The 24,740-nt window shown below is 44.3% G+C and overlaps 2 protein-coding genes across 5 annotated transcripts in view; one reads left to right on the top strand and one right to left on the bottom strand.

Moving 5' to 3' along the window:
• pds5a (PDS5 cohesin associated factor A) overlaps positions 1-13,196 on the bottom strand; it is a 24,903-nt gene extending 11,707 nt beyond the window's left edge. The window contains exons 1-9 of one of the 3 annotated variants that reach the window (XM_034528540.1): positions 13,026-13,196; positions 11,944-12,097; positions 4,451-4,654; positions 3,717-3,803; positions 3,495-3,592; positions 3,172-3,298; positions 2,527-2,607; positions 2,274-2,414; positions 183-298 (exon numbers count right to left, since the gene is read on the bottom strand). In XM_034528540.1, coding sequence (XP_034384431.1) covers positions 183-298; positions 2,274-2,414; positions 2,527-2,607; positions 3,172-3,298; positions 3,495-3,592; positions 3,717-3,803; positions 4,451-4,654; positions 11,944-12,057 — 968 coding nt within the window. In that variant the 5' untranslated portion in view covers positions 12,058-12,097; positions 13,026-13,196. Of the gene's footprint in view, positions 1-182; positions 299-2,273; positions 2,415-2,526; positions 2,608-3,171; positions 3,299-3,494; positions 3,593-3,716; positions 3,804-4,450; positions 4,655-11,943; positions 12,098-12,213; positions 12,330-13,025 lie in introns of those variants that run through there. The other 2 variants (XM_034528719.1, XM_034528629.1) reach the window with 2 other exon arrangements.
• Positions 12,576-24,740, top strand: n4bp2 (NEDD4 binding protein 2). 2 transcript variants are annotated; one of them, XM_034528351.1, is made up of 16 exons: positions 12,576-14,405; positions 14,835-15,846; positions 16,402-16,526; positions 16,678-16,766; positions 17,010-17,086; positions 17,239-17,379; positions 17,892-20,407; positions 20,543-20,628; positions 20,751-20,796; positions 21,268-21,491; positions 21,582-21,706; positions 21,823-21,949; positions 22,230-22,406; positions 22,633-22,801; positions 23,251-23,374; positions 23,465-24,740. In XM_034528351.1, the coding sequence occupies exons 1-16, from the start codon at positions 14,153-14,155 to the stop codon at positions 23,508-23,510; spliced, it is 5,337 nt and encodes a 1,778-aa protein (XP_034384242.1). In that variant the 5' UTR covers positions 12,576-14,152; the 3' UTR covers positions 23,511-24,740. The 2 variants fall into 2 exon arrangements, with proteins under 2 accessions (XP_034384242.1, XP_034384327.1); XM_034528436.1 differs by lacking the exons at positions 22,633-22,801; positions 23,251-23,374; positions 23,465-24,740 and having other exon boundaries at positions 21,823-21,965; positions 22,230-22,321.

Raw genomic sequence — 24,740 nt, 5'->3', positions numbered from 1 at the left:
CACATCAGTTTTACGTAATGAATTTACCTGAATTAATCATTGTCTTTGGTGAACGACTCAGTAAATACTCTGGCTTCCTGAGTTTACAAACGCTTGAAACATATAACAAGGGGTTCAGTTGAAAGCATCACATATTTTGTGTGTGTGCGTGCGTGTGTCTGCATAGTGTTGATGTAACTCACCGTCCTAAGAAGCACTGCCACAGCGGTCTGTTCTGCGACGCTAGCTCTGAGTCTTTGGCCCCAAACAACTTCGCTAGCAACCGAACAACAGCCAGACGCTCCTCGCCATCGTTGCTCTGCAAACACAAAGAACACATGTAAACAAATGAGTTTCCTTTTTTTGCTCTTTTCACTCTGTTTTTATTTTTACTCGTGTCCTACGCAAACAAAACCAACTATCCGAGTCTTTTGTGCAGATCTGATACCAGCACAACTTGCCGCCTGTGAACACACAGAGCTGTGGAGCTTCAACAGAATCAGTAAAGCAACATCGCCAAACCGATACATATCTATATTTGTTTACAGTCTGTAGTAACACAAAAGCACCCACAGTGGGCTAAAAAGCATGCAGGTCAATCTCTGCCCATACTTCCGCGTCTGAAAATGCATATCACATGACCACGGCTGGGAATTGTTGCAAAGCACTCTAATAATAGTTTGCCTCCTCCGCATGGAAGCAGTAATAACATTATAAAATGCAAAATGTAACTGCTTAACAGCTGCTATCTTAGACAACATATTTGCATCCATGTGTCCAATAAATTAACTCCTGGTAGTCGAGGCTCATGGCATTTGTTTTCTTCTGGGAAAAGATCACGTGATAGGTGCGTGTCCAATCAGGGGAGGACAGGCCCTGACTGATAAGGTCCAATCAGGAAGCGAACGTGGGTGGCTGCGTTATCGTTTTCGATGGTCCACTTCTTTCAAACTAAAACTGTCTCCGTTTCAGGGGCTCTAAAATGCTGGGGGTAGTGCGGCCGATAGGCAACGGTACACTTCTAAAAACACAAACGTAGTAGTGTGATGGATGGAGCCTCTTTGTGTATCCCCGGTGATTGGCTGTAACCCGCCTCTCACCCCGATGTCAGTTGGGATTGTCTAGAGGGGGGTCAAACTCATTTTCACCGTGCGCCACATCAGCATCACGGTTGCCCTCAAAGAGCCGGTTGTAACTGTAACAACTACTCCCGAACATATAGTTAAATAACTGTCTTTGCATTTGATTATTGTTTATTCAAGTGTAAAAATTAGTGTCAGCACATTTTTTTGTTATTCTAACATAAATCCATTTAATTTAGGGTTAAGAAACCCACATTACTCTTTCGAAGATCAAACGCAAGTTATTACATTGTTCAAAGTCTTATTATCACAGTTGAGAAGGACATAACTGGTCCAACAAATAATTGTGCACTGCTAAGAACCTGTGACATATGTGGTCTGGGGCAGTGGTTCTCAACTGGTCTGGCTGTGGGACCCACCATCACCCCTGAATGACTTCTCAAATCATTTTTATGAAAAGATGGTGCAGTTTGAACCCGAGATGGTACTGAATATCACAGTATGCCAACACGAAAAAAATCTAGTTAGAAATATTCCCTTTTACACTCAATTAAAAACCCCAAAGTCAACCTTAAGGACAGCATATAACACATAGCAATTCTTCAGCCTTAAAAAAATACTCAATAGTGCTTTCATTCACCAACATGAAATAAAAAAGTCCAACTACTATAGTTTAAGAAAAGACTCAAATTATGTAACCTTGGCTGAGAATACTCACTCACTTTGGAAACAAGTCGGTGTCTTGAGGAGCAAATAGTCCGGCGAGTAAACTCACACGAGTAGCATTAAGGAGTGTGGCTAGATGGCACTCCACTACATTAAAAATCCCCTTAAACAAATAAAAGCAGGATTCATTTTCTTAACATTTTATTTTGCCCAGGCAAAGGCCCGACCCACTGAAAACTGCTCTGTGACCCACGTTTTGCTGATCATATGCCTTTCAAACCGTCGCAGGCCACAGAAAATGAATCGGACCTCCACGGCTGACACCTGTGGTCTAGAGCCTCCTTTCTTACGATAAGCGGGTGTAGCTAAAAAAGGTTGGATTAGGCCCGCTCTTAAAAGTTTGTTCTGCGTCCTCTGGGTAAAAAATGTTTTATAGATAACACACATGACGATGGACATTATGTTACACTATACAAGGAAATAATACACCTGTGGTCCGAGGGGATGCTCATCCTTTTGATTGTGTGTGTTTGTTGTTGTATTAACCTTGAGTTTGAATTCCAACTGTGGCATGACAGAGGTAAGCAGCATGGGGTCGATGGCAAACAGTTCCTGGATGAGGTCAAAGACGTGCTCCGACAGGTCGCTGACCGATGACTTGCCCATCACTAAAACCTGATTGAAGAACTGAGGAAGAGGAACAACGTGCGAGATAAATACATAATTACAAAAAAGATGTGCTGCAGGTACAGACATGAGGGAGAAAAGCGCTCACTCGCTAAACGAGCCTGCTACTCACGTTTGCGATGCACGTCTCGATGGTCTGGACGGTCCTCTTCAGCAGAGTCTTGGCTAGATCATACGCTTGCTTGTTGAGATTCTGTACCAAGGACAGTTGAACACAGTTTAGTTCAACGGACAGTAAACAGCTACCTCAAATACACACAGCGGCAGGCTTTCATGTCAGTTTCGGTGAGTGTTAAAAAAAAAAAGTTGACGGTGCTTGACATTGGACAAGCCTGACACTGTGTGAGAGGTTGAGATCATGGTTGACATTTTCTAAAAGATCGTAATAAAATCTATTTTTAATAGTCAGAGTTTAGAGTAATAAGAGTCCTCTTGTGGTGAGCAAAGCTCAGAATAGTTTAGTATTATTAGAAAACAAATAGAAAAATGTAAAAAAATCACAGAACTAAACAGTTTAACCAGTTGTTTGTGCTGCAGATAGAACTTTTATAATAAGATTTGAATCATTATTTTTCACCCGTTATTTAAAACCAAAAATCGAAATAACTATCCAGATTCTATTTAAAAAATAATAATTTAATTACATTTTTTTTTAAAAACCCGGTCACATTATTATATCTAGAGATCTCTGAATCATACGCAAACAATACAAATAAAGGCATTCTAACTTGTTAATACATGCGTTTGTGTGTCCCACCTTGTGTGCGGGGATGAGGTTGATGAGGATGGTGTCCAGCAGCTCCTGCGTGACTCCGTCACCCTCCATGATGATGGAGCTCATCAGGTCTATCATGTGCATCTGCACCTTCTGATTATGGCTGTTACTGTGGAGGAAGAGAGGGACATGAAAGAAAAGTTTAAACGATAATAAATAAATGAGTGAAAGGGTCCATCGGTATATAGAGATACAGCTGATCTACATGTGAGACAGATTTAAGGGCTACTGGTGAGACTGAATAAGAAAAGAGGTCTGACAAACAGAGATATGAAGCAGCAAAAAAAGAAAAGAAAAAGCCTTACTTGATGACGGAGAAGAGCGTTTTGAAAAGCTGGATGAAGATCTCGTTACAGTCCTCCAGCTCGAAGCATATGTTGTACGACTTCACCCACGCCAGATTCTAGAGAAACGCATATAGACAAGTTAGTCCTTCATCAGCTGCTTGATGAACTATTCTGTGAACCGCAGTTAACACACACACACACAAGTTTAGCCCTCTCGTGGTTTCTACATCAGCGTCTTACCTCCAGCAGGTAGAAGTATCTGTTGAACTGAGGGCTCTTAGTGTCTTCTAGTCCCTTGAGCTGTCTGGTGATGAACAGGAAGATGTCCTGGAGACCAAACAGGAAAACACTTTTGAGTTTTTTCATGGCAGTTTTGGTGAGTGTTAAAAAAAAGAGAAAGAATTTTAACTAAAAAACACCAGATTGGACGAGACAAAGCAGTGACAAACAGTGGTTACAGGACACACTTGGATATAGATGGCAATCCTGCTGCAAACTTATCATGGTCTCTTAATGTCAACATAAAGGACAGGCCTCCTCTCTTTTTTCCTACCCTTTCTTATTTTCCTAGTCCTCTGTTGTAAGAAAGTGTGTCGCGGTTGGATGGCGCTGTTCTGTATTCCAGGATTCAGTTTCACCGACATTACAGATATTCATGCGGCAGCTCATCATCCAACACTCGCCCATCGACCAGCAGGATGCACGGCATACAATTAACTTCAATCAAGCCATATTATGAGTTCAATATTTGCATGAAAAATTCCCTTTAAAAAAAGCTGACACCAAACTCTATTTATTTCCCTAATTTTCGTGTTAGTTAGTAACTAGATACAATCTGCAGACAGCTGTCCTTTCAACTGGTGAAAACAGCAAAACTGAAAAGCTTTGATTGCTTTTGAAAACTACTCCCTTGAGGAGGGTGCTTAGTCCCTTGCTAGAGGATTTCATACAGCTATCCAGGGTCAGTTCCAAACCTTGAGTTTGTCGTGGGAGGTGTAGGGGGCCTCGGGGGCATAGATCCTAAAGATATCCGCCAGGCAGCAGGCCACCAGTAGCCTGACGTCTTTGTTGGGGTTCCTGAGGAAGAACTCTGAGGCGAGGTGGAGCGCAAGGCCGAGATACTGCTGCTTCTCTTCCTCGGAGTCTTGGTCCATGTCCATGTAGGTCTTCACCACCATCTGTGAGACAGAGCGACATATGAGGATGATGAGGGGAAACGATAGTTCTGCATTAGGAAAATATAGCCTGGATCACAGCTTAGTTTCATGGTTCCCTGTAGTGCTTTGTGTGGCGTTATCTAGCTCAATATCCTCCATGGAGTGAAGTATCTACACACACACACACACACACACACAACATGCACGTGGCGCACAGTGGCAGCTACGACACACAGTACAGCCACACATGTACACGTCATGAAGTTCTTCAGGGTCAGTGAAGAGGACACATAGCTCACAAACTGTAACACCTGAAAGTTGTTCAATGAAGGAACAAAAGCTTAAAAACAAGGTTTTGACAACAAGAAGATCCTGTAACTTGGTGCATATGAATACAAATTAAGTTTCCATGAGAGAAAAAGGCACAAAACTGTTTTAGGGAGGGGCTACATTGTTATTGACAGATCTCTACTGCTACCAAAGCCATATACGGCGTCTCTACAAGGACAAGAGAGAAACGTACTTTCAGATCTTTTGTATGTTTGCACAAATGAAAGAAATGACAATAAAGCTGACTTTGACTCTACGTCCCTCTGCAGTCCAAATCACGATCACTTCAGCTCACTGGATGCAAAAAAAACAAGATGGCGACGGCCAAAATGACGAACTTAAGGCTTCAAAACTGTAGTCCACAAACTACTGGGTGGCGTCACGGTGACTATGAGTCAACCTTCATATATACAATATATGGTCAGACTCTTTATAAAAAAAATAAATAAATAAATAAAAAAAATCAGAACTGGCCCAAGAAAATCATTACATTGCTACAAATGATGCTGTAAGTAACTTTAATTAAATAGTATTCTAGCACACAATGCAATGCTAGCTTGAGATGTGATATTAATATAATGGCCACATCCAATGTTGCATATCACATGAATCTGGCTGCTGGCCCATAAAGACTTTTCCCCATATACAACAGTTGCAAAGTGTACGCACCCACCCACACACACACACACACACAGTTTAAGAGCACACGTGACCCTTTATCATTGAAGAGTTACTTAATGTAATGACGAGTTTGAGGTAATAAAACACCTAAGTATCTAGAGGGACAATCAAATCCCCCTTGTTAGAAATGGAAAGTCTGACTTTAGAGAATTAAATCATCAAAATACAAGTAACACAGACAGCCCACAATTATTGTTGGATGAGCCGGATGATTGGAGGTGAGAAAACCCCCATAAATGACGATAAACAATTGGTTTTACACCAAATAAGAAACTGGGTTACATGTTCCATGGGCTATGTATGAACAAACAAATCTCTCTCTGTCTGCGGTTCCCATGGATCCTCATGCATCTTTGTGGGGACCGGCAACACACTATACTAAATGGGACTCAGGTTTAGAGTTGATGGCAGGTATTGGGTCGGTTCTGTTGCATTGACGCTGTTGCATGGTGCACATCTGTATCCTGTGAGGGATCAGAACATCTCCTGAGTTAACTTGACTGTGTTCTGTTCGTCTCCGGCCCGTTCCTCTGTGTCGACCTCAGCTCTCTGTCATCACAGGAAGAGGGAACCACAGCCAGGGGGGCGTGGCCCGCATCCGCCCCGCCGTTATAGACTACCTCACTAAAAACCAACACACACACACACACCAAACCTTGTATGAGTACTACTTTGTATGGGGACACTAAATGAGAACTGTGACCTGGTGCAATATGAACTCCCTCCTTTTAGAACACACTACAGAATGACTCATTATGATAGTGGCTGAAAGTCGATGAATGTGACTGAATAATTGGAATATCAACCATGTAAAATAAACTACCAACTGGCTAATTGGCCATACAACACAAATCTTCACTATTCCATAAATTAGCTGACACATGCAATTAGTGTCAGCCTTCCCAACTCTCAGCAGTATACAGCAGATGGATCTGTAAAATTATCCAGTGCAGCTTAGAGTCTGTTACAAGTCACTTTGCCTGTCAGAGCTTGTTTGCTGGAAACAGCTGCATCTAGTTTCATGTGAGGGTTGAGATGAGCAGGATTTGGGCGACCAGGGAACTGAAAAAGGAAGAGCTGAATGAGCCCTAAAGCAAAGAGTTTAAGAGCACGCGTGACCCTTTATCATTGAAGAGTTACTTAATGTAATGACGAGTTTGAGGTAATAAAACACCTAAGTATCTAGAGGGACAATCAAACATAAGAAACAAACCCCCCTTGTTAGAAATGGAAAGTCTGACTTTAGAGAATTAAATCATCAAAATACAAAGAGGACTTCAACATCATATCTCGGATTCTAAACACATTTATTCTTGTTGAACAGGAAACTATATCCATTAATATATTTCAGAGATTTTCTGGGTTAACCATGAACACTGCTGTCTCAAAAGGTTGTACGCACCAATCGTATGAGTTCTTATGGAGAGGCACTAGGACACCATGCTTTAAACTATCACTTCCTCTCCAAGACTGATAAGAGTGAGCGTGTTACATGAGAGAGGCAGAGCAGAGGAGCTCACTATACAGTCAGGCAGGGTGGGGGATGGGCATACAGCTCCAGCAGACTGCAGAGCACCACGATCACTCCTACACACACACACACACACACACACACACACACACACACACACGTTCTTAGCTTGAACAGTCACAACCCAGCCAGTGAGGGCTCTCTACACAAACAAGTGTGGGCCAATTTGAGCTGTGGAGTATGCATGCTCCTCTGCACTTTCAATTTATGGTTGTTTATTTGGACAGAATCTGTGTGTGAAAATGTATGTTACACAATTTCAAATGGCTGCTGCCGCAAATGTCTGAAACCCAGCTTTGCTGTTTCTGCTAAATGTTTAACTGAAACGAAGCCTCAATTTAACCTTTAACTATTCATGTGAGCTTTGAAGAGGCCGATGGACACAAAACGGAAGACCTTTCCTTATCAATGCATTTTTTTTGTTCTGCATAACAATTGTGAAGTTCACATAAAAACTAAAAATGAACAAAAGCATAAATGCTCTCCAGTGCGACAAGGACTTCCAGACACTAGAAACCAATTTAGTACCATATTTTGATTTATAGGTGTTCCTTTTAAAGTATATTATATTTGTGTGTCCGATTGAGTAGAGAGGAAGAATATAGGGGAAGAATAGTCACGTGATAGTTTTCAGGCTTGTTCGTATTGACGGAAATCACTTCTAAAAACGGTGCTGGAACGCCCGTGTGGACGTAGAACAGGAAATCACTATAATGTACAATGAAAACCTAACATAATATGAACTGGAACAATTCATCTTTCCAGACAAGTTTTAGTGTTAAGAGGATCGAAACTAGTGCAGTGGCCGTTTGGAGCGCTCGCTATTCCGGAACAAGCCGATAGCTTGACCCCCTGAACTGCTGCTCGCAGACCCGCGGTACTGCTGCATGCACCTGGTTCTAGATATATGTGAAGGGTGGCCATACATACACAGACAGAGATAGCTTCCTTTCATGGCCAGTCACATCCACCAGAAGTGGTTGCAATAGCAAAAAGTGTTCAGGAGATAACTTTGGCGGGGCAGCTACAGCAAAACTGAATGGAACACAAAAGCCTTGGTCAGAGATGTTCTGTACCAAATTTGGTGATAAGAGATGCACTGATACAGATTCTGTATTCAGTCCGATGTGGACTAAAACAGTTGGATCGGGTATTGGTGACAATGGGCTAATCTGGTATTGGAAACCATTATTTTAATAACTAACAACTCAGAAAATGTATATCTATGTAAATCTTTGTTACATTTTGTTTTACAAAGTCACTTCCACACAGTGAGGCATAGGGACCGGTACTCAGTATCAGCAAGCAAATATCCAAAGCCTAGATATCAGTATCTGGCCACGATTGCTCAAATATTGTAGAAGATTGACACAATTCAACATTGCAAAAAGGATAGATTGGTCTGGAACTACAAAATCCAGGCGAAAAAAATAAAATAATGAGACTCAGGGTTCTAAGCCTACAGGCCCAAACATTGAGGTATTTGTTAGAATACCACCATCTGGCCAAATTGCACCACATTCTACATGGCACATTACTTGTTATCCGGCAATGGTAAGTGTGAAGTAGATCAGATGAACGGTTCTTTAAATGTGTGAAGCACATACATACCCAGACAGAGATTGCTAGCTTTATAGTTTTTAAGAAATACTTATTCTCTTTGTTGAGACGAGGCGATCAATAGCACTCTCATGTCTGTGTGGTAAATATGAAGCTACAGCCAATGGGCTTAGCACAAAGACTGCAAACAGGGATGAACAGCCAGCCTGGCTCTGTCCAAAGGTTCCAAAATACGACCTCTGGTTTCCAAATTAACATGTTTCTTCGAGCAAAAACCAAAAGGGGAGACATGACAAGTCTGGGTTTTACAGGGGGGGGTTACACAGGGCATTATTTCTTGGCCGGGTGCAGTCACTTTCAAGAGACTCCACTGGTTGCCTGGCAACCTCATGGCGATGGAAAGACTCCAAACGGATGCCGCCTGTAGCTTTAGATCTACATACAGACATGAGGGTGGCATCGATCCGCTCATCTAACTCTCGCAAGAGCAAGGGGATTTTGAAAATACTGAACTATTCTTGAAGGATTGCTTTCCCCCCTCTGAGAAATGAATGTGCTTTGAAACATGATGATCAAGCAAATGCTGTGTGCCCGATTCTTAATCCCTTCCTCGGTTTCTGTAGTGTTTTTTTTGTGTTGATAGATCAAAGTGTGCATGACCATTTGTTGCTGGTGAAAATACTTTGCCACTGGGTAAGCTTAGTTAGCTTCCACATTTTAAAACGGTAAACACCCTTAATTGCCCCATTTCATCAGCAATGTGAGCTCTGACGACAACTGTTATAACTAAAGAAACTATCATTAAACGATTGACTCAAAACCACCATTTGATTCTCTATTCAAGACCGATTCTCCAAAGAGAAAGAGGGGAGCTATTATCAGAATCTTACTATTATCAAAATCATACTAATATTATGTCCGTGGCTTTTCAAATGAAACGGACGGTGGACATTTATTTTCTTCACCCCACAACAGTTGGCTGAAGTTTGCTACTGCCTGATTTTGGTGCTCTGCTTTGCCAACATTAGTCTCTCGGTGACTGGGTACGACTCACAAAATACGTCACCTTCGTCTTGCAAAGCTATTTATTGAAGTGAATGAATCCATATGAACCAGAAAATATCTTGTGTGTATACGCTGCAAACCGTGGGTGGGTCAGTGACGCAACATATAGACATATTTAATTTTCCATTCAAAAGAAACAGTGAACTTGTACTTTCTGTAAAATAATATGCAACAACATGTTTTCACAAGAGTAGTTAGTCTGTAGCGCAGATGTTTTTTAAAGAATTTAAGTCAACAAAAATGTTGCTCTGTAATAAGATTGGTATATTATACAGATGTTTTACTAAGAACACCCATCTAAATTTATGGTTGACTTATAATTTATCACAAGTTGAAATAACTATAGTAAATTTATTTTGTCTTTAATGCCTTGCTGACAGACTCAGCTCGTTGGCTACTTCTACAAAGTTCTGCAGTCGCAAAATTAATATAACCATGTCTAACCGGATAGACAAGACAAAGACACCAAGTCCTAGTCAAACCATAAGTTCAATTAAAAAACAACAACTACTAAACTTAAAGCACAAAAAGGCAGGCCAGGATTGATTCTACAAAACAGCGACATACAGTATTCAATCTAAGCTTATAAATACACAGAAGACAAAGCTGTGTTTTTTTTGTTTTGTTTTATGAAAATTGAAAAAAGAACATTAACTTCAAACCTTGTATGAGTACTACTTTGTATGGGGACACTAAATGAGGACTGTGACCTGGTGCAATTTGAACTACCTCCTTTTAGAACACACTACAGAATGACTCATTATGATAGTGGCTGAAAGTCGATGAATGTGACTGAATAATTGGAATATCAACCATGTCAAATAAACTACCAACTGGCTAATTGGCCATACAACACAAATCTTCACTCTATTCCATAAATTAGCTAAACACACATGCAATTAGTGTCAGCCTTCCCAACTCTCAGCAGTATACAGCAGATGGATCTGTAAACATCTGTCTTGCACAGTCAACAACTTGCCTTTCAGCACAGTTATCCTGCTTTCCAATGCCAGGGGTTGTTGTGCTTTATGGTCTTAATGCTACTCTATAAACAGTTATGGGATGTCAGGAAACCATTTCAGTATTACTGGAGTAAACAATCTAATGTGATTAAGAAGCGTCACAAGATCCCAGTAAACATAGGTGCCAACTTTGAAACTGCTGAAGGTTTGACGTTTGGGGGAAGGGCACGTTGGAAATCAGTATGCATTGTGAGATGGTTGAACACCGATATTTTAAATCAATATTTTCATAACAAATGTATCAAATGACAGCATGAAAAAAATGACAATGCGAAAAGTTGTTGCTTGTTGGGTTTACCTACAAATAATGTTCAACTAAATCTGCCAACTCTGGTTAACACTGCTCTCATAGCATTGTTTTTTGGCTGCAATGGACAGCGTTGTTTAGTGAAAATGCTCTAAAGCCCCTCAGAACACTACCTGGACCGCAACCTTGGCTAGACACAGCTAGCAACTCTCTGGTGAACATAGTAGAGGAATTAAGCAGCTAAAGCCAGACATCTCCCTCAGGAGTTGGTAGAGACCAAAAACAGAGCTAAAAAGGGAAATGAATCCCAGTAATGTAAAATTAATGTTGGATTTCAATTCACAAGGCCAGAAATTCAACTCAGAATAAATTATGTTGTTCTGCAACTGCTGGAAATAATCAATTTAAAAACATCCCAACTGGTATCCACAACTTCACAACGGGCATCCCAGAAATGAATATAATGAATGTAGCTAAAAAACTATTTTCAATTAATTTGTCTCTTTTTAATGAAAAATGAAATGCAAACTTGACTCCCGTTTTGTTTCTTGCATTAAGAACTGCTCCTGTGTGTAATATTTGCGATCATCCCAATGTTTCCAGTCGTAAGAGGATAAAATTAACTGCTAAACTACTGAAAAATAATATCACCTCTATCATGTCCCACTCAAGATAAAAACATCATAATACCCTGGTATTTCATGACTTTGAGTGTTGTTTGTTTACAGTCTGAGAGATTTCGACAAGAGATGGAGGGCCTCTTTTGACTTGGCCCAATACAAAGTCATGAGGGTTATGACATTTTGCCAGGGGCTGGACACTGAAAAATCACGTTAGGGCTTGCAAAAAACAGCAAGAGACCCCATCAACATACCTTCAACCGTTTGACCATTTCATCGTTGCTGATTTTGTCCGTAATCTCCTTCACTCCGGGAGGATAAATGATCTTTCCGTCCCCCGCCGGTTTCTGCTGTTGCGGGAACTCCATGCTTGTTGACGGTATGGTCCACACGGTCTTCTACTGGCCTCTATGGGTCAGAAAACAAAAGTTCAACACAACCATGCTACCGCACTTACCAAAACCTCGTTTTAAGCACCATTGTCATTTGCCAATCATCAACGGTACCCGCTGAGAACACCATACCTGTGTATTTAACGAGATTCTAATCCGGACAACTTTTCAAACAGATAGTCGACATAAAACCAACATCGTACATATTGTTAGCTTGCATGCTAAAATACCCCAGCTAAACATAAGCTCGATATTTTCCATATATGTCCCACACAACTAGGTATCGCCAGAGAAACAAGCTCAGCTGCTATTCCGGTAAGCTAACAGCTATGTGAACCGCTAAATTGTTGGAAAAACACTTCAAAACAACACGAAAGCACCCGGCGTATGGGTACTGTCACACAGGTTATCAAATTAGCTAGCTAGCTAGTTGCAGTGCAAACATTCATTGGCAAGCGACTAGCATTTTGCGGGAAGGAAGTGATGCTAGCAGCGAGCGGCTAATACTCGTTAGCTGTGCTAGCTAACTGGTTAGCCTGCTTTGCTAGCTGATAGGCCGCAAACTAGTGAGGTCCCCATCACATCTCCAGCTACAGACACTCACAGAGGAAGTGAAGTATCCTATCATCGCAGCCTAAAACACCCGTGGTCGTGGTCAGTTCCTGTGGTTTACAACAAGGGCAACTACTTTGTGAAGTTTAAAAATCAAGCTAATTTACTTGTTACTGTCTTTTTTCAACTTCGACGCATCGCTCCGTACCGCCGCTAGTTTACAAGCGAAGAAGGGCTGCTACCGTTGCCCTGAGCCCTCTTCTCTCACCAACAACTTGCCCCCACAGAGGATTTTTAACACCCTAACAAATACAAAATTAATCAAATTTAAAATATACAACTACGACTACAACAGTAGAATATTTGCCAAGCGGCCCCTCGTTTGTATTTACCTCTGAAGTGGGCCGTTTTAATTCATTGGTCTGACACAGGTTGGGTTTAGTTTTCGGCACAAAGCTCTCTGTCCGTTCAGCTCAGTCAGTGCTGACTGTGTGAAGGCTGGGTGCACAGCGCCTCCCTCGGTCTCACGTGAGTACTGCAGCACCAAATACATGGCGGGAGTCAGAAACCAACAGCTCGCGCACCAAAATCACATCACCGGATTGTAGGGTTTATCATTAACATATCTCCCGTGTCAACAATATGTTGAGTTAATTACATACATTACTGATTTTTAATATTAATTCCCATATGTATGATATCATATGCCTGTTTCGTGTGCGTGTGCGTGTGTATGTGCGTGTTATACAACTACTACTTTGAGTAACCAGATTACTCGAAGTAATCATTATCATAATTGTAGTAGATTCTGCTTTTCTATTTTAAAAGGCAAAAGTCTGTCAACACTTATTTCTGCGACCAACAGCACGTTTACAAATATGTGTGTATTGTATCGTTGTTATTACCACTCAAACTACTAGTAGTACACTACGTGTGGCGTTAACTTTCTCTGTAAAGTAAGGACTTGTGAGAGTAGAGACACCTGGTGGTCAACTGGTAGATAACAACTGAAAAAGTCGTTCAACTTTACCCATTGCGTGAATGCTGCACACCGGCTGCTTTTATTATTTCACATATTGCATCCGACATTGTATATGTTCCGTTGGTTATGTGCATCAACCATTTAGTATGTTTCTCATTACATGCGCAGGAGTAGTTTTTCATTGAGACATTTGGTTGCAGTTGAATGCACATACATTCAGACATTGTTCAGAAAGGTACCATGTGACAGGACAAACTCCTTTTTTTTGTTGTTTTTTTGACGTCACCTCCTTAATTTCCGGTTTTGATATCTCTGGCGAACTTGGTCCGATTCGCTCTATCTAGTGTATTCACTCACGTACAGTCTGAGGTTTCCACCGCTTGGAGTGCTGTCAGATATCACAACCGTGAGTTGTCGCGCTTTGGTTACTCTAACCGACTCTGCCGAAGCATGTTTTCAGCTCCGGGCCGCCCCCTACTTAGTTAGCTCCGTGTAGCCGCTAATGAGAGCAACCGGCGGCTACAGCCCGACCACGGAATGCCCCGGAGAAAGAAGAACGGCCAGAGCCCGGCCAGAGTTCCCGACGGGTCGCCAGAGCCGGGAAGCCTCGACCACAACCGGGGTTACCAACCACCGGCTGTATTTGACGGTGCCATGGCGAACAACTTTCCAGCCAGCACCTCGCTCCCCAGCTCCGTCAAGGAGAACATCGTCAAGAGCATGCAGGAGATGTTCTCGGACCTGGACCCCGAAGTGATATACATCGTGCTGGCCGAGTCCGATTTTAAAGGTGACGTTAGCACTAAACACAGAAGACACTTGTCCAACCTGTTGTGTGTGTGACTCGTAGGAATGCTATTTAGTGTAGCTTGTTAGCTGGGTACTTATAAAAGCATTGTACTGCATGAGATCACTGCATAATAGAGGTCCGAAGTGTGTTGTTATTATTATTATTATTGACAGTACTAACAGTCATCGAAAACTGCACCTATATATATATATATATATATATATATATATATATATATATATATATATATATATATATATATATATACAATGTTGTGCTCACATATATATACATACAATGTTGTGCTCACATCATTGCTGTGGTAAAACTTTCCTCCTTTCGCTTTAATGTATTGAAAAATTGAATCACGACTTAAAAATGTACCCACTCTTTTTTTCCGTGTGTCTGGGCTTTCTTTTTGTGTTCTAGTTGAACATGCAATGGACTCCTTCTTGGAGCTGTCTAAGGCTGCGAGCCCCGCACCTTCCCATGTGTCCGGCTTCGAGCGCACTGCCGCGGTCCTGCTCAGCCCGTGTCGCTCCTCTGGACATGGAGCGGACTCCTCCAGACCATCCCAGCTGCCCCCCTCTCCTCCTCCCCCCACCAGTCTACTGACCGAGGAGCTGGACCTGCTCGTTGACCAGGAGCTACAGGCTCTAACTGCTCGGCGAGGCGGTGAGGAAGAGCGCTGCAGCAGCCAGTATTTACCCGTTGGCGTGTCCCTCTCCCCGCTCCCTCCGCTGCCGTTCCAGCAGCAGGTCCTCCCTGAGCTGCTTCAGGCCAGCCTGCAAACTGGATCTGGAGGGGCCTCTGGAGGGGGCCCGGTTGAGCATTTCTCTGGAACTTGCTCTCCTCTTGACCGGCTCAGCGTTTGGGAAGACGACATCGTTAAGAAGCGGCAGCAGTCGGCGGTGGATTTCACACACCTGATGGCCGAGTCGCCTGAAGACAAGCCGAAGCCTCCTCTGGACCTGGCACCCTCGGGGCGTCCCTCTGCCTTCCAGGCGTATAAAAAGCAGCAAGGTCCGTCACACGCTCTCTCAGGCGAGGCCGGGGGCATGCCCTCGGAAGCGATGGTTGGCGGGGCGAGATCCAAGGTGAACGCGTGGAATCAGGAGCCTCTTAGCCAAATGTCTTTGCCCTGGAACCTGCAGGCAAATATTTTTTCTCCCCGCGTCCACGGAAACCAGGGGCCGTCCTTCATTACCCCTGTGGCTCAGATGCCGTCGGTCTGGTCCAGCCAACCCAGGCTTCTCTCTCCCTGGCCGAGTCAGGGCCCTGTCAGCCGAGCACCTCTCATACCTGCTGCTACCATTCAAAAGTCCTGGACCCTGCCCGCTGCCCCGCATCCCCCCTTCCAGCACAGCAGGCTTCGTTTGGAAGGGAAGGTCCTTGTGCTGCTCCGCGGTGCTCCAGGATCTGGCAAGTCGACCGTGGCAAGGTAAGAATGTTGGGATACTTGCCAATGGAATAAAAAAACAACTGTTAATTGAAATTGCATAAAAAAACTAAAAGAAAATCAAAGAAAATAAATCACAGACACACCTTTTTAATATATAAAAAGGTTGTTTTGTTGGCCTGAGGAGTTAGCTTTTTGGAGTGATTTTGAAATGTTATATTTTGTAACATTTACTAACGATACTTTGGAACTTGTGTTTTGAAAAGGGGCAATTTACAAGTTGGTTTGCTTGTGTTAAAAGAGATACGATCTTCCTCGTTGCCAGTGTTTTGGTACATTTAGTAAAAATGTCATTTGCAAGTGCCTTCATCATTTAAAGTGTTAATTGTAAAAAAAGAAAGAAAAGATCTTGTTTTTAAATTATAAAAAAAGACCAAATAGTCTGAAGTACATGTGTTTCCAGTTTGAAATACTTTCATTGTTGTACTATGAAAAGAGTCGCTTTTTAAGTAATTAATTAATTTCTTTACTCACCTACTTGCCAGCAGATCTGTGTAGCACAGTAGCCAGTGTTAATATTGCAACGTGTGTGTGTAGAGCCTTCTTAGAGCACAACCCAGGTGGAGTCAGACTGAGCACAGACGATTACTTCACTCGCCATGGAGTTTATCAGTTTGATCCCGCTGCTCTTGGGGAGGCCCATGAGTGGAACCATAAGCAAGGTAAGCAATACACAAACACATACACACACACACACAGTTCTGATAAGAAGTGATGGCGGTCAAAAGTCGTCCGCAACCTTTTTAAAGATTGTGCTCATCAGTGTAATTGATTGAAGTGTTTTGTTTCTCTCGTGCCAACCTTCATCCACAGCCAAGGAGGCGTTTGAGAGGGCCGCTAACCCCATCATCATTGACAATACCAACATGCAGGGCTGGGAGATGAAACCATACGTGGCTCAGGTCAGTCAGCTTGCTCCGTATACATTAAGCATGGGAACTCGGAGGTCACGTGGCTGTATTGCTCCGTCCACCCCCACTCATAACTGACATGTAATATATGACCCCGTAAACGGGTCAGGCTACGCCGACTTCAGCTGGAGATGCCAGTTGAATGACACTCGTGCCTTAAACCTCTTTATGTATTACCAGTGGCAGAAGCATTTTGTTTCTAAATATCTTGGGGACTGTTATGAACTGTTCTAGGCACTGAAACATGAATACAAGGTGCTGTTCCGAGAGCCGGACACTTGGTGGAAGAACAAGCCCAGAGAACTGGAGAGGTGAGAGATAGATAGAGATAGAGAGAGAGAGAGAAAGAGTAATCATTAACATATGTTTTTAATGTAGAATGTCTACTGAATATCGTTTTGTACATGAAGAGCTGTTGGAGGCTCCGTGTAACTGTTTTGTTTGTCTCTCTGTGCGTGCTCAGACGCACCACACACGATGTGCCGGTGGAAAAAATCCGACACATGCTCGATAACTACGAGCGCTTCGTCACGATTAAGTCCATCATGGGTTCGCGGATGCCTGAGATGAAACGGCGCCTCCTTCTGGAGGACAGCGGCTCGCAGTGAGTTTCACGGACGAATGTCTTATTCAGCATTCGGTTGTACTTAGCTCCGCCCTGTCGTGTCACTTCTGGTTTCAAAAAAACAAAGCAAGACAGTGGTCGACCAAAAAAATCAAGATGGCGACGACCGGACTGGAGGCTTCAAAAAACGTCAGTCCACAAACAAATGGGTGTCGTCACGATGACTCCGCCCCTCTACTTATGTACAGTCTAAGGTCGGGACGTCTGCTTGGCATCACATTGCGTGTGCATGAAGAAGACCCAGTCGTGAATCACACACCCTAGAACCATGTAATAAATGAAAATTAAAAACTGTAATAAAAAATAGTTTTTAGAAACATTAAAAATGATTATTCTGTTTTTTTTAAATAAATGCAAAGAAGATTAAATATTACCTGGTAAAAACACACTTTGCGTCAAGATACACTAATTAATAAATGAATATCATCATTGGGCGATTGTGCTCCCATCAAAAGTTTTCTTACCATACATAACTCTCCTGTTTTCTACAGGCTCGTGACTTCTAAAACACCTGGTCCTGACCTGGTCGGGCCACCTGGATTGGGTGAGGGATGTAGGAAATCCCGCCCTCAGCTGTACTCCTCCCTCCCCGACGTGTCATCTTTTGGTCGTTGTATTGAAGTGGGAACGCTGGATGATGGCGGCCACAAATCCACGGAGTCCCTCAATTTCCAACCCACTGGAACTCTCATGGAAAACCCTGCAATGCCCGACGGGGTCGATGACATAGATTTGGGCGAATTAGATTCTGAGTTAGACGCCCACTTGGAGCTGAATTGTCCAATAGGAGGTCAGAGAATCCCAGACTGTATTGTGGAGTCAGTGATGAGTGAAGATCCTTGCGGGGAAGAGCTGCCCGCGGCTTACTCTGAGTCCATTGCGCAAAGAGTGCGGAGAATGAGACCGAGCAGGAGGTCGTGTTTTGACAGGTCAGAGCCTGCAGATCTGGTGAAAGACACTAACCAATCAGACAGCCAGGCGAAGGAGGCAGATGGGAGTGAGGCGGCGAGGGATGGAGGAGAAGAGGGAAGGCCTCAGATGTTGGATTTCGCAGGCGATTGGCCTTGCGGAGCGTCCCTTGAGCAGCGGCGGGTGAGGAGAAGAGAAGGGCATAAAGACGGAAACGGGAAGGAAGATGAAGGCGCGCGTCCTGAGGCTGACAGAAATAAAGCGAAGCTGCTGTCGAAACCCGATGTGACAGAGTTTCAGAAGCTTCTTGATCTCATTCAGACGGGAGCCGCCGACATACGGACGGACTCTTCCTGTTCATCCTCGCTTTCCCAGAGCTCTGGGGAGGAACTGGAGAAAGAAGACGAGGAGCAGGCGGTTAACAGCAGCAGAGGGGAGTTACCTGACTGTGTGTTGGACTGGAAGGCGGCTGACTCTCAGGTCCGAGAATCGAGAATTGACGGCTTGGAGGAAATTGCAAGGGGAAAGGACGCCAGACGCACCACAGGAGGAAAGGATCATGTGTTAGACATCGGCAGCGACTCTGTGGATTTGAAATTGACCGTCCCAATGAATCCCATTTCAGTTACTGCTGATCTGCTAATCATCTCTGAAACTGTGGAGGCAAATGTGTGCCATGATGGAGTGGGAGGCCACAATGTCGAAGGTGATGTCGGTGCAAGGCCAGCCGCTAGTCACACTGATACGGACAGGACAGAGGATGGCAGAGAGACTAAAGCTGACGGGAGTCTCATTATCGAGGAGGGCTCTGTGGAGGCCGAAAGCAGTGCTTTGAGTGGAGGCAGTCAGGAGAGAAGGCAGCGTCAGGGTCGTAGATCGGGGAAACAGTGCAAACTGGCGCTCACCTTCACTCAAAACTGCCCTGCTCCCTCACAGAGTTCTTTCGAATGTCCCAATAGCGCCGCCCGGAGCGTGACCAGCATTCAGAATAGCACCAACACAGACGTGGAACCTGACCGTGGCCTCAAACCCGACCTTGACCTGTACAGATCCGACGCACGCCCGCAGCCTCCGTCCCCGCTTCCCCCGGCAGACACGGGCAGCCCCACCCAGACGGACCCTCAAGACTTTGCCCTTCTCTGGCGTCTCAATCAGCGAGGCCACCCCGCCGCGCACGGCATCGCAGTGCTGTGCGGCGACTCCTCCCGCTTTGTGCCGGAGCTGTCCTCTGCGGTCTCCGCGGCGGTCGCAGTGCACCCGTCCACCCACAGGGAGGTGCCCTACCACGTGGCGCATGAGAAGGGCACGCAGGTGGAGGAGAAGGAGCTCGGAGCAACTCAAGACCGCCTGGAGAGCCTGCGCATCCTCAGCCGCCACTTCAAACTGGTTAGTTTTGACACGCTGGAAGATCTGTACGAAAAATGCCACCAGGACCTCGAGTGGACGACCAACCTGCTGCTGGACTCTGGAGAGAGGTTCTTCCGAGAGGACGATGGGGAGGAGGAGGAGGAGGAAGAGGGCGCTGGAGGTGAGCGGAACACGTCCAGTCTGTGTGGAGCTTTAGGAAAACCTGAAGGGACCAGTTTACGTCCTAATGTCCCAGTTGAACATTTCCCCGAAGGTTGGCCACAGAGAGAGCCAGCTGGGTTTGAGGAGGTGACTCCGCAGTCTGCAGTCAGCGAGTCAGATGAGAGAGCCGACAATACCGACGCGCACATGTTTGGAGGTGCTGCTGTTCCAGTTAGAAACCAAGATCATCCTGATGCAAACGCATCTCAAGGGCATCCAAGTGGGCCTTGTGCAGCTCCCCCAGAAGGCTTTGCTTGGGGTGGAAGCTTCGATGACGCCGTGATAATTGAAGAGTCCAGAGTTGAGATGGAGGAGGAGATCGCCAGCATCGACGAGGTCCACCGGCTGCTGCAGGCCGAGCTAGAGGAGATGGAGAGAGAGCAGAAGGAGGAGGAGGAGCGGGCCGGAAGGAGGCACGCGGAGGAGAGGAGGAGCCAACACCTGGACATCCAGAGCGTTGAGCTGAAACTACCCACTGAAGTGGCGCTGCAGCTGATTGAGCTGTTCGGCCCCGTCGGAGCAGACCCAGGTAACCGACACACAGGTGTCACACTGAGGAATATTCTTTTCAAACGCATCTAACACCTCAAAGAGCCGGGGCCAAAAATAATGGAAATAGTTGTTGTGGAGACTGAAAATAACCTCTCCGGTCCACAATATTCAGGTGCATGCTCCGCTGATGAGTATGCAGTGCAGATGGACCTGAGCCTGGCCAAACTGCTCCACCAGAAGTGGAAGGAAACCGTTCAGGTGGGTTCCTCAAAGCGACTAGAATCAATATGTTTGTGATGCTTATAAACCTAAACTGATACTACCCTGATTTACTGTCAGTGGGTTTTCCATTGTTCATTTGACTCAATGCTGTTTTACAGGAAAAACAGAGACAAGCAACTCTTTCCTTTCACTTGCTTCAGGAGAGTAAGTCCACACACACACACACACACACACACACACACACACACACACACACACACACACTTAGACACAAACACTTGGACACAAACTTAAAGGGTAGGGTTTGGCAGCATCTAGCGGCTCGGAAGAGATACGGATTGCTCATTCAAAGAAGACAACGCAATTCTTATCGTCAGGGGATTATACTCTAAAGAAAACAAATATATACATATTATTATTATTATTATTATTATTATTATTATTGCTGATAGATCCCCCTAAATGAGATGCACTGTTCCTTTAAAATCCATGATGTTCCTTTTAACACCCACGGAGCATCGTTCAATGGTACTGGCAGCATACCTTTTGCTCAGCATATATCAATACTGCGTTGCATTCATGTTTTACTTTACATTTCCTAACAGTGTGTAACTGATATTGTCCCAGTCCATCAAAGAACTACATTTAGTTTCCTAACCCTTTTTGAATGTGTAGGTTCAGCCCACTGGGGTGAGTCACAAGGGGCCCGACCCGGATCCCGAGATCGGACGCAACCGGCACGTTTCCCGAAGAGCGCGGAGGGTCGCACGTCTCCGGACAACCAACCGGAGGCCCGCGGTCAGATGCCGTTCATGGACCACTGGAACGTGCCGCACCCCCACGTGTCTCTCAGAGACATCATCAAAGAGGAGCAGGCTTTGCAGGCGAATGTGGAAAAGGTAAGTATCCATACATCTCCCTGTTTGTTTTTCTCTCTCTCTGCGCCGCCACACGTCCTCACCTCCCTTTCCAACCCTCCTTTCTCTCAGAACAGACAAAGTCGTGCGGACCTGGACCGACGCGATGGAGCCACCCTGTTGAAGGAGAACCAGCTGTTCTCCCTCTTCCCCACCATTGACAGGCATTTCCTCCAGGACATCTTCCGAAACAACAAGTGAGACAACTGTACTCACTTGATTTAGTCGACGGAGACTTTGATACAAACAGGCAATTTTATTCAGTTTCCTATAACAAGCACAAACGCATGTGTCTGTGTTTCTCTTTGCATAGCTACAACCTGGCCCAGACGGAGCTGTTTCTCCGCTCTCTGCTGGAGGAGGAGCCCGTCAAGACGGTGGTCGCCCCAGAGGCTCCTCGCTCCGACCACCTCAGAGCAGCCAGCAAGGAGAGGGAGAAGGCATGTGTAAACGCATGTAAATGATGTAGTCACTCTTGACCTCTGTATCTTTATTTACTTCCCTCGCCGTTCTCTTTTCACATTTATTTATCATCTTTAGTTGCTGTGTTTGGAATAACGACGTATGTGATACATATAGCATTTATCTACACTACATCACAAAAGTGTTTTTATTTATGTAAAGCATGACTCCATTATATATTGTACTGCCTCATTTCACAGTTCAGAGTGTCCGTTGTATACGTCGCTTATTTATTATTTAAATGTTTTAATTTGCCAGAGGCAGAAGCCCCCGGAGTCAGCCGTACCCGACTATCAGGATACAGAGGACCCAGAGTATGAGGACTTCAGGGCCGAGGCCACACAACAGAAGGGCCGACAGCTCGAGTGTTTCTCCAAGGCGGCCGAGGCCTACAAGCAAGGTCGCAAAGAAGTGGCCTCATTTTACGCGCAGCAGGTGAGAAGTTTGAACGTCTTTTATGTTTTCATTTCCCCTGTGAGCCCCTGTTGTTCTGTTTTTATTCAATACGTTTGGGCACCGGGGGGGCAAGTGTACTGTATTAGCTCCAAACTTTATCACCTCGTATTTGTTTTATTTTGAAGGTTCATCCCTTTTCTCTTTTTTTGTATAAATGATCGAGTCTCCGCTCACAGTGAACGAGTTTGCGTCACCTCTTTATTAGGGGCACCTGCACGGCCAGCGGATGCGTGAGGCCAATCACCGCGCAGCAGTCCAGATCTTTGAGCGGGTCAACTCCTCGCTGCTGCCCAGCAACATCCTAGACCTCCATGGGCTGCATGTGGATGAGGCCCTGCAGCATCTGGCCCAGGTCTTACAGGACAAAACCACAGGTGATGAGCACTACACCGTGCTGTATACACTCAATTTACTATCAGCCAGATCAGGATAGTTAAGACTGTGGTCTGAGCTCAAGTAACACAGACAGACCACCATTATTGTTGGATAAGCCGTATGATTGGAGGTGAGAAAACCCCCATAAATGACCATAAACAATTGGTTTTACACCAAATAAGAAACTGGGTTACATGTTCCATGTGTTATGTATGAACAAACAAATCTCTCTCTGTCTGCGGTTCCCATGGATCCTCATGCATCTTTGTGGGGACCGGCAACACACTATACTAAATGGGACTCAGGTTTAGAGTTGATTGCAGGTATTGGGTCGGTTCTGTTGCATTGACGCTGTTGCATGGTGCACATCTGTATCCTGTGAGGGATCAGAACATCTCCTGAGTTAACTTGACTGTGTTCTGTTCGTCTCCGGCCCGTTCCTCTGTAGACTGTGAGCAGGGTCTGTGTCGGCCTCAGCTCTCTGTCATCACAGGAAGAGGGAACCACAGCCAGGGGGGCGTGGCCCGCATCCGCCCCGCCGTTATAGACTACCTCACCAACAAAAACTATAGGTATGCGCGCACACACACACACACACACACACGGTTAAGCACAACATGTACATCATCACCCACCTTTTCTCCTATCTCTTCATCTCTCAGGTTCACTGAGCCAAAGGCAGGTCTCGTGTTGGTGTCTTTGAAGTGAGAAGAACCTGGTTTACCGGAGTCGAGCTAAAGCTGCTATGGAGGACGACACACACACACACACACACACACACACACACACACACACACACACACACACACACACACACACACACACACACACACACACTCTGTCTCTCTCTCTTCTTCCACAATGCCACATACTACAGTATATACTGTCCTGTCTCTTTTTTATCCAGCAGTCGTGTAATCCACTCTTTTAAATTGAGGGGCATTTTAGTTAAAATGTTCATTTAGATCCTTTTTTAATTGTGTTTATGAAAGATATAACTCCATAGGCATGGAACACAAATTCGTTGTTTTTTTTAATGCAACTGCGAAGCTAGAATGTATGTACATTTAAATGCGTGACATGATGATTTATCTACATTTTAAAGAGTCTGATTTTTTAAATTTTCTTTTAAGAAAACGCTGTGGGTTTTTTAAGGCTTCGTGTTGAAACAAGACGTTATTTTATCTGTCTTACATTTACGGACAAGGAGTCATGCTTGAGACATAATGTAATTTTAGGATTTTAGTCAAACTTTGAATGGATCACGATTGCGTGCTCTCTGCTTGGAGGCTGCTCTCTAGGGATTTAAGTGATGCGGCATCCGTTTCTGAAACGCATTTTTATGATACTAATTCTACACTTAATGCAACTTGCCACCAAACCAGATGCTGAGTAGGAGGAGAGGTTGGTTTAGCTCTCTCTTGGTTGTCGGGTTACAGTGCGTCTCTCTGACAGGAGGTGAGCCTGACACTCTTCAGACGATCAAAAGGCCAATAAATAGGTTGCACACACTGCTCTGTGAGTTCCGCCGCGATCGGCCTCTTTTCTTAGCAGCCGCTTCAGCGACATACTTAGGACTTAGTCCTAATATATTGATATTCAAACTCAGGTAAAAGATTCCACATTGTTAGGTTTTCTCTCTCGGGGCCAGTCGATCACCTCCAGACTGTTCCTGGGGTTTTTCTTTTTTCTTCTTTTATACCCTCTGTGCCAAATCCTTTATTCCTCAGGTTTCTACACTACTTGTGTGGGTGTAAAACAGCTCCTGTGTGATATATATATATATATATATATATATTTTTTTTTTTTATAAAGGTGCATTGACAATGTTGAGTGTACATTATGTTATTGAACACAAATTGTATTTTTCTATTCATTTGTTAAAAGATTTTACAGGGAATATTGTATTGTGGAATAAACTATTTGTTTACAGTTTAA

This window comes from Cyclopterus lumpus, chromosome 1 (genome assembly GCF_009769545.1).
Source record: "Cyclopterus lumpus isolate fCycLum1 chromosome 1, fCycLum1.pri, whole genome shotgun sequence".
Classification (NCBI taxonomy): domain Eukaryota; kingdom Metazoa; phylum Chordata; class Actinopteri; order Perciformes; family Cyclopteridae; genus Cyclopterus; species Cyclopterus lumpus.
The sequence above is the reverse complement of the archived record's forward strand: the minus strand, read 5'-3'. Positions and strand labels throughout refer to the sequence as shown.